Below are 12,333 nucleotides of genomic sequence, written 5' to 3' on the forward strand. Positions count from 1 at the left end.
CGCCATGGGCAGGGACGCCTCACTCTAGACTATGTTGCCCATGACTCTGTCCAACCTGGTCTCATTGTCTGAAAATTGGAAAATGGTGTCTTCTGTAATTATCTGTTAGAGAAGCTCCTAAAAACCTTGTTGTGACAGGTATTTTCCAGGGAGATAGTAGTACAGCTTGTAAAATCTTGCAGAATTAGGACCAATAAGATAGACACAGCAGAAGATATTAGTAGGGTGAGTAATTTTATACCTACTGAAACTTTCATGAAGACATCTAATTCTTGGCTTGATTTTTAAATACAGTATACAGCAAAGATATTCACAGTTAGGATACCATCCTGCTGCTTAATAGCCTGGCATTTATTGCAGACATAGCAGAGAAATGAAGATACTTGCAAAAGTAATTTCTGTACCTGGTGGGAAGTAGGATCAAGTAGTAAAATACAGAAGCAAGTTTTTGAAAAAGAACAGCGTTGTTCTGTTCGGAGATCTGAGAAGAAAAAAGAAATCTTGAAGGACTTCTGGTTTCAAGGGACTACAGGCAGAAAGAGTAGAAGTGTTAGTCAGAAAATGCCTGGATGATATAATAACATTAAATTAAATGCTGCGAGTATCAACATACAGGTTTTAAATATGTCCTTAACAATTCATAATTAACTTGGTGTTACTCATCCTTTGTATGTTATCATATTTTCTGCAGTGTCAGCCTTATGTATGTTTCCATCTGTTAAAACCATCACGCTATTTCAAAAATGAACAAGAGACTGAAAACTGAAAACCATACAGCAAGGTGCTTCAGTGGTGTGAATTTCTTTCCACTGCTGGCAATATAATGTTGTAGCAATTAAGTCTTATCCATGACCTTTTTTTAGTTATGAACACAGTAAGAATTTCAAGAATACATACCTTATAAAGGAAAACATGAAAAGTTAGCTTTTTTTGTGATTACAGATGCTATCTTTGGTTGTTGCAAGCTGTATTACAGTAGCAGCACTTCATTTCCTGCTCTCTTTCTTTTTTTCAGGCTCAGTCATCTACACTGTTGCAGTCATTAGCCATTGTCCAACATTAATTTTTATGTTAAAACACACTTTTGTGCACTTCTCTGACCTTAAGACTAAGGATCATTTTCTAGCAAATTTTATGGTCAGCATTGCAATTAGGCTTATTCTGTCCTTAAAACACCATCCTCACTTTCTCCTACTTGTGGGATGAAACATTAGAAGGATAAAGGAGAAAACAAGATTAGAATGGAAACATTCTTTACTCCATGATAGCACTGTCTGGCAGCATATTGTTGAATAACGAATCAACAGCATAACGAAAATATTAAAGTTAGGTAGCACCCATTTGTTAGCATAAGCTTGATATGTAATGAATATTTCCAGTTGTAGTTAGCTAATTATTTGTGGATAGTAATGGCTGTTTTAAGATTCTGGTGTTAGCTATGGGCCTAAAATGTAACTGCTTAAGAAGTCAGGTTGGAAATTGCATTTTGTTGAAGAATGCAGTTTTTTAACTGCTGTTATCATTTACATCATTAGCTTTTATGAAAAGTGTTTAAACCCCCTTCATACAATGCAAAACATAAGATATAACTGCAGGATTTACGTTTATTAAATATTGTATGAATCAATAATGATTTAATGTTCTAGGAAAACTTTATCACATAGCCTCATATTTCTTGTCATTACATGTCTGTGAATGCCATCTCATCTAATATGTTAAATTGCAGTTCCTTATGCAAGTGAAGATACTGAATTTTAAGTTCTTGGGTCAATTCGCTGTTATAATTGTGTTACTTTCCATGTGACATGTTGTCGTGGTTTAAGCCCAGCCGGCAACTTGGAACCACGCAGCCGCTCGCTCACTCCCCCCCCTTTTCCTTCCTCCCCCTGCTCCCGGAGGGATGGGGAGGAGAATCGAAGGAATGTAACTCCCACGGGTTGAGATAACAGCTCTCCAGTAACTAAGGTATAATACAAACCACTGCTGCTACCAATAATAATGATAAGAGGAATAACAAGGGGAGAGGACACAACCGCTCACCACCCGCCGACCGATACCCAGCCCGACCCGAGCAGCGATCTGGGCCTTCCGGGTAACTCCCCCCAGTTTCTATACTGGGCATGACGTGCTGTGGTCTGGAATAGCCCTTTGGCCAGTTTGGGTCAGGTGTCCTGCCTCTGCTTCCTCCCGGCTTCCCCTCCTCTCTGGCAAAGCATGAGACTGAGAAAGTCCTTGGTCAGAGTAAACATTACTGAGCAACAACTAAAACCATCGGTGTTATCAGCATTGTTCCCAGACTGAAAGTCAAAAACACAGCACTGCACCAGCTACTAAGAAGGAGAAAAAATGACTGCTGTAGCTGAACCCAGGACACATGTTCAAGTGGAAATGTCTTAAGACATTTGGCTTTCTTTATTGGTATACCAATCTTCAACACTTTTTAGCTACAGTGAAAGTTTATTTGGATGGGAAGACTAAATTAGAGAAACCAGATATATGAATTTAGAGGGAAAGAATCTAAAATGTCCATCTACTTATCTAAGAGAAAATAACAAACTTACCTTTGCATCTTAGAAATCTTAGAAAACAGAATTTGGGTGAATTGAATTTAGCTTGCATGAGGGTAAGGATTTCTCAGTTTAGGACACTGTGTATCATTTATAAGGTTATATGCTGTGTGTGCATCTCACAGACCTCAGAAACAAAGAACTCTCTTCTAGACAGAGGGGTGAAACTGAGAAAAAAAGGAGAGGGGAAACCTAACTGCATCTTTCACTGATATAAATTTGTTCTGCCTTCAGCTTGAAGTTCTGGTCTTGTTGTGCAGCAGCATTTTCTTCTAGGGTTATAAGAACATGCCAGAAGAAACAGGAGTCTACAAATAGCATGGTAGGCCAAAATTCCTGATTTGAAATATGTATGTAGACAGAACAGGGTATCAGAAATTATAGGATGTTTCAGTACTCACAGTAATTTGTGTGAGAACAGATGATGTCATGCAGCAGAGGTATAGCCATGTCTGCTTAAAATAACAAACAAATAACAGTAAATAAAAGCAATCCAAACAATCCTTTACAATGTTTCATTTAAAAAAGTGAACTGCTCAGGCTGCTTTTAAAGAGGGACTAAATGCTTGCAAGCAGCATGGAGATTACAGAAAACTCGGACAAACTCATACCCCCCCTTTTATTCTTTTTTAAGGCAAACATGATGAAGTTGCTTGATACTGTTAAAAGGCCTTTAACACAAGCAAACAAAATAATAAGACAAAAAAAAAAACAAACCCAAAAACAAATCCCAAAAGCCTCAGAAACCCTCGAACAACTTTTCACTGCTTTCATTGCTAGGTATTTTATTAGATGTGAAGAACTAAGTAGGCAAATAGTACTGAATTTTCAGTTTTTCACCATATGAAATAACTGAAAGCTATACCAAGACTTTTAAGACAGAAATAATTTCTTGCATTTTATATTTCTATTTCTCAATCTTTAGGCCCTCAGCCCACTGATTTCTTCCTAGTGTTGTGAAAAGATAAGACATTTGAAAACCTGCATTTTACTACATTGGTCTTCTACCTATATTGGAAGATACACATCTATTTTGTGAACCTTTAATATGAAACAATTAATATTTGGTATTCCAAGAAAAAAACACCTTTACTATAACCTCATATTTTTGGCATTACATGTCCATGAGTGCCGTCTAACACATTTTGTAGAGAAATCATTAGAACCTATTCCCTTTTATCTGCCATTACATAAATCCTGGGACAAGTCTCAAAACCATAGGTATTTTGTTTGCAATTGCCCTTAGCTCCTAGAAGAAGTGGTAGTGGTTTGAAGTTTCTAATAGTGTGCAAATTAATATTCTATTATTGTAATAGTTATGGAGAAAACTTATATTTATATATGAGTTGGGTTTTTATGATTCTTCCATTCAATTTTCCCATTATTTTCTTTGGAAAACAGAAAATTCTGTCTTTGAGATGACCCGTAGACCACTTGGAGATGGGCTCAAATTTCCTTTTCCATTATTGCAAGGTTACACTCTTATTTTTCCCCTTTCACCTTAATAGACCATATGAAGTAGAATGTGTCCCTGTTTCTCCCAGTTTCTTTCTGATGCACTGTTAAGGTGAAGTGTGCATCACTGGTATGATTTTCCAACAGCACAGCAGGTTTATTCTCTGCTGATTTATTTATGGCTAACTAAAATGTCTTTTTCTCTAGACGCACCTTGAGGGTTGTGTTCCAGCTGGACTTGCATATGAAGGTGTTGTTGCTAATTCATTGAAAGAAGAGTCTTCCAAGCATTCAAATTAGGACAGGACAAGATTGGGAGCTCAAGTTAAAAACTTGAGTTATAAAGCTCAAAAAGAGAGTAAATGTCTTGTCTAAATTGGATGCCTGGGCAGCCAAGTCTGAATATTAAACTCCATTCTCATGCCCCGTTGAAAACTTTCAGATCTCCTACAATATCATCTTGAGGTTGTCTTGGTTTTTTACATGCTTATACATGCTTGTTATGGGCTCATACATGTGTCCAGTTAGCATAAGCATGCCAGAGGTAAGTCCATGCAACTGTAGAGGGTTTATTATAAAAGCAAACTATTTATCTTCTATTCCAGAAAAGACAACCTAATATTCAAAGCAAGTATTTGGAAGTATTTTCAGGTGTGTAGTATTTAACATTAGACTGAAATAGAGAATAAGCTTTTGTAGAATTATTTCAAATATAATAATTTTTTTTTCTTCAGTATTGCTGTAAAGATCTTTTTTATATGTTTCCCTAAGTTACTTCAGCTATCCTTACATAAGGGTTCCCTTAAATCATCAACTCTGACTACTGTCTGCATGAATGACTAAACTGGGATATCATCGCAAAACTCCTTTGCATTCGTAATGGCGTAGTTGCCTTTGCAAATACATTTCATGGTGTTTCCTCATAAGTAGGGAGTTGGAACTCTTCTTAGACATGTACCCCTTTCATATAGACTGTTCAGATGAAATGGGGCATTGTTCAAAACAGTTCAAATGTTAAAGATTAAAGGAAGAAATAAATTGCTAGTAACCTCCTTGATTTCTGATTAGTTTGACAGTGTGCTGAAAATGCTTTCACTGACTGTTACATGGAGTCAGTTTGTGCAATCACACTTCATTGGTAAACTTTCCAGCTGGCATGCTGGGTATCTAAACAATTTAGCATGGGAAAAATCTTTACTTTTTAATGTTCTCTCAAAGTGTCGTGACAATTGCCATTAAAAGCTTCTAAGAAGTGATGGGTTTTCAATAGAATGAAACAGAAATGTAGGTCATTATAATGCAGGTCATCTGAGCTTATTTAAAAGGGTTTCAAGGCCCTAAATGCATCAGTGGATGCTACTGTTTTAGTTCCATTAGAGACATAGATATTTCAAATGCAGAAATTGACACAGTCAGTTCATGCTTTCATTAGGTCCAAGAGGGAGAATATTCATTGAAATCTCATTACTTATTGGGACAGTAAAAGCATGGTATCTTTATGTTGTGGTTTTGATTATGTGTAGGCTTTTCAAAGAACCAGACTGATATGGGAAAACAAATATTACTGGAAATCAGAGGAACTTGTGTCAGAAAGACATGTTGCTAGTTCAATTGCTCTGGAAGTTAGGAGTTTTGCTGGACCAGAAATAAGATTGCCATCACAGTTTTACTTCTTGGAGGAGGGAGCTGATAAAACAGTATCTCTGGCAGAAAACCATTTCAGCCAAGTTTCTTGTGAGAACATGATATTGTCATCATTGCTGTACCTTTCTATCTGCTCCTTTTGTTATCGTAACTTAGTGCAAGTTCTGAATATTGGTAAATTTTGACCAAATTTGGCCAAAGCTATCAAGAATCAGCCTCTTGGGATGACAGATGGGACACTACCTGTATTTTCAGTTTCTTTAAGACTGAATTGCACCAAATTTACTTAATACCTGTCTCCCTTAAAAGGTTTGATTAGGTAAATGATGATTAAGAATGTTAGTAAGTGGAACGCTACTGAGAAAGTAATCAGAAACCAAGTTAAAAAAAGTTGTATTAAAGATGTACAAAGCAAAATTGTAGAGCAAAGCCACTTAGATATACAAGTTCTATTTTTCATTGACTACTTTAAACAAAAAATAGGATTCTTTATCTCATTTTAATTCCATTTATAATTCAGCTCTACCATAAAGTCCTTATGAGGAGACTCTAATAATGTTTGGAACTGTCCAAAAGATAGTTGTAGGAAACGTAGTCTGCAGCAGAGCACAGATAAAGGCATACTTTTTCTTTCTTCTGGACTAGTTGACAATTCATAAATAGCATAACACCACCCTAGCTTTGCATTGTTTCCATTTTCTGTCTGCTTTGAAAAGCAAAGCATTAAAATACCACTGAAGTTAAAACCATGAACCTGTTGTCTTTGCAATACATAACAGTAGCCAGCAACAAAATGAGGAGCCTTGTGAGAATTCAGCACAGTCCCTCTCAGCATATCCTGTGCTAATCTAACAGCATTCCTAGCACTCTGACACATCTTGTGTGATTGAATTTAGAATTGTTCACTCAGTTGGGTGAATAACTGAGCTCTTCCAGGTTGTCTTCCAGGTTGTAGAGCTTAGTTAAGTAGTGCGGTGATTATGCAAGTTGTTACCAGCTAAAAGAAGTCTATATTATAGAAACAGGAAAGTAATGAAGCTATTCCATTTTTATTTGTGTTTATTCAGTTATATGTCTAGCAACACAAACTGAAATTAAATGCAAGTTCTCATTTACACAACAGGAATGTCCTTAGCTCAGTGTTCCTTGGCATACTCTGAAGGACAACTTCTTGTAATAATACTTTGAAATTAGATGATGAATTTTGAATAATAGCGTGAATAAAGTGCTTAAACAGGTTTTTCAGTTAACGTTAACTAAGAGTATTGATTGTTATTTGAAACAAAGCTGGCATTGTGCTGCCCGAAGTAATGAACACCCATGTAAATACAGGTCTGAGCCAATGTTCAGAGAGTAGGAAGTAAGGTAAGGTAAACTGACAAATTCCAGAGCTTGTTTTGAGCCAAACCAACGTTTTTCAGGCTTCAAAGAAGTTGGTATGAAAGCTATAAATAGCAAAAATTTCTAAATGGGCTCTAATTAGGAGAACAATGATAAAATTTGAGAAGTAGACAGGCAGTAAGATTATGGCAAATCATGAAAAATTACGTAAGTCCTGTGGGCTACAAAGTCCATTGAGATACTTCAGGGAAGCTAAATTATGGCTTTTATAGCACAGCCCATTTCAGTATTTAAAAAATAATCATTAGGACACTTGAAAATTGAAACTGTGTTACTGATCTGTTAGTGATGAACATAGCCAAAAAATGGTGATGAATAAGAACTAGGTGGTGCAAGTAGCATGGGTCATCTAAATAAAAATAAACTTGTTTACAGTCTGTGATATTCCTCCAGAATATGTTGTTATGATCAAAGAGTGACTGTTACCAATATTGCAGTACTTTGCCTATTACAAATAACATGCAGTGAAGGAAAAATTAATTATGTTGCAGAACTTTGGAGAACAATTATTTAGGTAAATCCAAACTGAGAAATAGCACCTGGAATCTTATGAAAGTTAAACAAGCTATAAATAGAATTATAGCAGCAAATGTTGGCAACTGTAAAAGCAAAGTAAATCACATGGGAAGAAGTAGCTTGAAGTATTGCTGAGATGTAGATGACCTATAGTAATGTAGGTAAATGACTCTAAAGGTATCTTCCAATCTAAATTATTCTGTGATCAAATGTCAAAGTTGGACCTGCGGGATATTGGACTGATTGACATGATGATACCGTGATTTGAACTACCAATGTGAGAAAAACATACAAGCATTAATATGGATTATTACCTTCTATGGCTTATCTATTATTTAATAAAACACAGCCGGGAAGTGGAAGGACTGAACTATTCTAAAATTTAGAGAATACATAGCTAAAAACTGAAGAAATTTCTGGATAAAAAGTTCATTCTGTATTTTTAACCCAACTTCACTATCTTCAGTTGAACAGTTACAATTCATACCAGTCAAGAACGTGACTTAATTTTTTGCAATGTTTATGCTTGCTAATCAATCTGACTGAGTTTTGGTTATGGAATATATTATCGATTTTGATTGCAGCTTATTTCTGAGTGAACTAGAACATTATCCTGCTATCCAGAATTTCCGTGAAAGTTTTTTAAACTGTATCTGTTGAAAATAGGACAAGATCATTGCCTATTAGGAACCTTAAAATGAAAACTGAAAAAAGATCAGTAGGATAAGAAAGCTGTCACTTGCCAGTATGGCTGTTGCAGAGGGTTGTTTACTCCATCAGGTTACTAGAGAGTTACTCTTCACTGGTTTTGTCCAGTACAAGAGCTAACAGTTGCTGTAAGTTTTCCTTCTGCTGCATCTGCTAGCTCATTCTTTTTAAAGTGAGTGAAGACTAATAGGATTTTTTTTCTTTGTTGTTCAGAACCATAATAAAGGTAATAAAGACTAGAAAGCTGGCAAAAGTTTCCTAGAATTGTTCCCATATCTGCATGGTTGCTTGCACAGATGTTCTCAGCAGTGGTGACAAATTGCTGTGCTTTATCAGAAGTTTGTATGTTTGGATTAAGTTCTTATGGCCCTTGCCCTCTTCTAATTTTGTATCAACTGATAACAAAATAGAACATTGTTCTAACATAGCAATGACCATATTGATAGTTGTTTGGTTGGGGTTTTTTAATTATACGCATATTCTCAACACAACACTCTGTGTGTCAGAACTATTTTGTCAACAAGAACAGGCAAAAGTTCTGAAGCATGAGGGGCTTCTGAACCATTTCATAGTTTTTAATTGCAGTAACAACACATTCTTTGATCTGTATTTGTGAATATTTCATTTAATGAATTACTATTTGTAACCCATACTTTCAGTAATAGTTCCCATGTTGAGTCTCCTATTGTGTAGTTTTACAAAGTAAGGAACTCTTAATCTTCTCTGTGAAGTAACTATATGATGCTTTCAGTTCCTTCTCAGAAAGTAGTTTTCCATATCTCAAAGTGTGCTCATTAACGCTAGAGCTGGTAGGTAATTTTACACAACCAAATTATTTGTTTTGTCTCAATGAAGTATATTTTGTTTGTTCCTGATTTTGATTCACAGCAAGTCTTGCAACTTCATTACTATTCAATCAGTGTATCACATACAGTTGAAAGCTGAGATGTTTGTTTTGGTTTCTTCTCTCCCTCCCCCCTCCCGCAGTCTTCTTTGTTATTCTTGTGATTTTGGTATATTTAATCTAGTTTGCTGTATGCTGAGAGCTTTTGTAGTTATTGCTGGCCAATCTCATTTTCTTCAAAGCCTATGGAAATTTTTAGGAGCACACCGTTATCCTTTAAATAGTATGGAACTATGTATAGGGTGCTTTTCAGGGCCAGAATGCCAAATAGTGAGTTAGGTCCCTCGATCAGCTTCATCAACGGCAAGACTTTCGAAGTGGCTGTCTTCACACAACAACATATTTTTCCAGTGATAGGTTGAAGTTTAAGAAATTGCCAGTGATACCAGACTTGATAAAAATTCATCTCTTTATATGCACCTTTGCATCTCTGCATTTTCTTCTCAGAATTGCAGCAAATTTCCTCCTCTAACGTAGGATTGGAGTCTTTTTTAATTCTCTTGGCTAAGATTGCTGTTGCTTCTTTTGCCATCTTATTCCTTCCCCCCTCTCTCAGTTGAGGGGGAAAGTATAAAAAGGATGGAACCTTGTCCTGGTTTCAGCTGTAACAGTTGGGGTTTTTATCATTCCTAGCATTTATTTCATACAATAGTCAAGCTGAATGTTTCTTCACTAGATTTCTGACTAATACTCCACACCTGCACCAGATTTAGCACATTCTGGTTTCAGGGTGCTTTTCTTTATTGTGGCTTTCTTAAGAAATGCTGATAAAATATTATCCATCTAATTATTAGAAAACTTAAATGCTCAGTATTTGTACTAGGTTTATGAAATTTTACTAAATATTTCTGAATATGGTATGTGATATAATAGATGGTAAAAATATGAATTGGCTTCTTGAATTAAAAAGTATCATCCATACCTGCAGTACATATTCTATGGGAAATTATTGTAAAAGATCCCTTTACAGTGTTACACAGTGTAGTGATGAAACATCAGCATATAGATACAGCTGTGAGGACAGATATTCCAAATCTAATAAAAATTAATTGAAAATATACCTGATCATAGCAAACATTCCTTATTGAAATAGCCATTTCTTAGAGAGTTACTGCTGAAATTTGAGTAGTTCAGTAGGCTCAGTAGTGTTAATGTAGCATTCTGGCAATGTATGACTTCAGCATGCAGTTGTATTTATAGGACTTTGCCACAACTATGTTGAAATTATTTTTAGTGCATATAAAAGTGTTTTAACCTTAGGGATTTCTCACTGTTCTTAAAATGAGAATCATTAACCTTGCACTGGATTGATTTTTTCAATCATTAGGTTTAACTTGCAATCAAAAGTTACATGAGTTTGATTTGTTTATATTTAAACATTTTTCTGTTGTGGCTGGTGAGCACTGAACAGAGTCATCTTTGCCAGTAAACACTGCAGACAATAAAAATATTCTTTTGGATGAAATGAGCACACTAGAAGTCTCACCTGAAATGTTTGATGTTTCAAAACTGCAATGCTTTGTATTATATTGTCATGTATTAAAATTTATTGCAGTATCTGAAACTAGCTTTGAATTATCAATTATGTAGACACTTATGTTCATGTAATTTGTAAAAACTCTTATAAAAAGTATTTAGTGGTTTATTGATCCTTGAAAGTCCCACTTGTGTATTCCACTTCAGTTAGTACTTAAAACAAATTCTTACCCGTATGTAAATCGCATGCTTGTATAGTGCTTGACTGTTGTCGTGGTTTAAGCTCAGCCAGAAGCTCAGAACCACGCAACCACTCAGTTAAACCACAACAGCTGTTTTCCTTGATCTATTCAATTTGGTACTTATCTTCATAGTTTAAGTTTTTCAAGACAGGGATTGTCTCTTTCTGTCCATTCTCCCCTTCTGTCAGTAGAGAAGTTAATTCAGCAGTCCTAATGATGTCTGAAATGCTGAGATTTACTGCAATAATACATTCAAAAGAGCAGCAGGGCTGTATAGTTATTTTTTTTACAATTTCTTATGCCTTTATCTTTTTTATTTTTTAAACAAGTAACTGAATTATAACCATTTTACATAACAAGTCTGTCCAAGCAAGCCTTAGCACAAAGTAATGATCAAGTTGTATATGAAAAAGTATTAATAAACAGGAATACCTCTTAAATTTTATTAATTACTAGCTGCTAAAAATTTAAGGACCTTCAACATTGTTCTGACTGGAGTGGATTGTTAGATACAGTTTGTATGTAAATCTATTTAAGTTTTTTAATGCTATTTTGAAAAAGTAGAGCAAGGGTTAGGTACTTCTTTTGAAGATACAGTTTAGCTGATCTGTTTGGGATGTTACTTGCCAATGGTAAAGCTTATTAATAACCTACTTGACTCATCCTAGTATGTATTTTAAAACAGGTGAGGCTAATGATAAGGATGTTCAGGTGGTGGAACTTCCCATTGTTGACAGCTTACACCCACGGCCACCTTATTTACCGCTGGCTGTTCCTGAAGACCTGGCTGATAGGCTAATTCGTGTACATGGGGATCCTGCGGTGTGGTGGGTCTCGCAGTTTGTGAAATACTTGATACGTCCACAGCCCTGGTTAGAAAAAGAAATAGAGGAAGCTACAAGGAAACTTGGTTTCAAACATCCAGTGATCGGGTGGGTATTTAGTTTTCTTTTTAACTCTCTGTGCTTTAGTATGTATACATAGTGCTTTCTGTTCAGGACGAAGTGGTTTATGATGGTTATCCAAGAGCCTCTAGCATTTTGTGGGGACAAGGGGTGCTTTCAAGATAAAGCTGTTATTTTTTAACTGTGCATAATACAAGCTGATTACAAGTATTTCTTCAGCATACCAGCCCACCTATGGTTTGACTGATATTGCTCAATGGAAGGGTGTTTTTTTGGTTGGGTTTTTTCTTTTTTGATGTCCTTCTATAGCTAGTAGTGTAATACAGAATTTCATTCATGTAATTGCCTTGCAGCTTGTATTCCAGACACTTTTCTGTCTGGGTCTTCTTTGCAAATGCCTATAGCCTTTACATTTGAGGAAAAAAGGCTAAGCCTGCATTTTATATGCCACAATCCACAACTAATTTTATTGTTGCCAGCACCTGAACGTGATATGTGCTTTTCCCTTTCCTGCT

General features: G+C 35.8%; 1 protein-coding gene across 3 annotated transcripts in view; it reads left to right on the top strand.

Annotated features, from left to right (window-relative positions):
* Positions 1 to 12,333, top strand: part of FUT8 (fucosyltransferase 8 (alpha (1,6) fucosyltransferase)) — a 49,263-nt gene that overhangs the window by 23,721 nt on the left and 13,209 nt on the right. For all 3 annotated transcript variants that reach the window (XM_010019439.1, XM_010019440.1, XM_010019441.1), the window contains exon 5: positions 11,599 to 11,845. In XM_010019439.1, coding sequence (XP_010017741.1) covers positions 11,599 to 11,845 — 247 coding nt within the window. The remainder of the gene's footprint in view (positions 1 to 11,598; positions 11,846 to 12,333) is intronic.

The sequence above is a fragment of the Nestor notabilis genome, unplaced genomic scaffold, assembly GCF_000696875.1.
Source record: "Nestor notabilis isolate BGI_N333 unplaced genomic scaffold, ASM69687v1 scaffold6598, whole genome shotgun sequence".
In the NCBI taxonomy this organism is placed as follows: Eukaryota; Metazoa; Chordata; class Aves; order Psittaciformes; family Psittacidae; genus Nestor; species Nestor notabilis.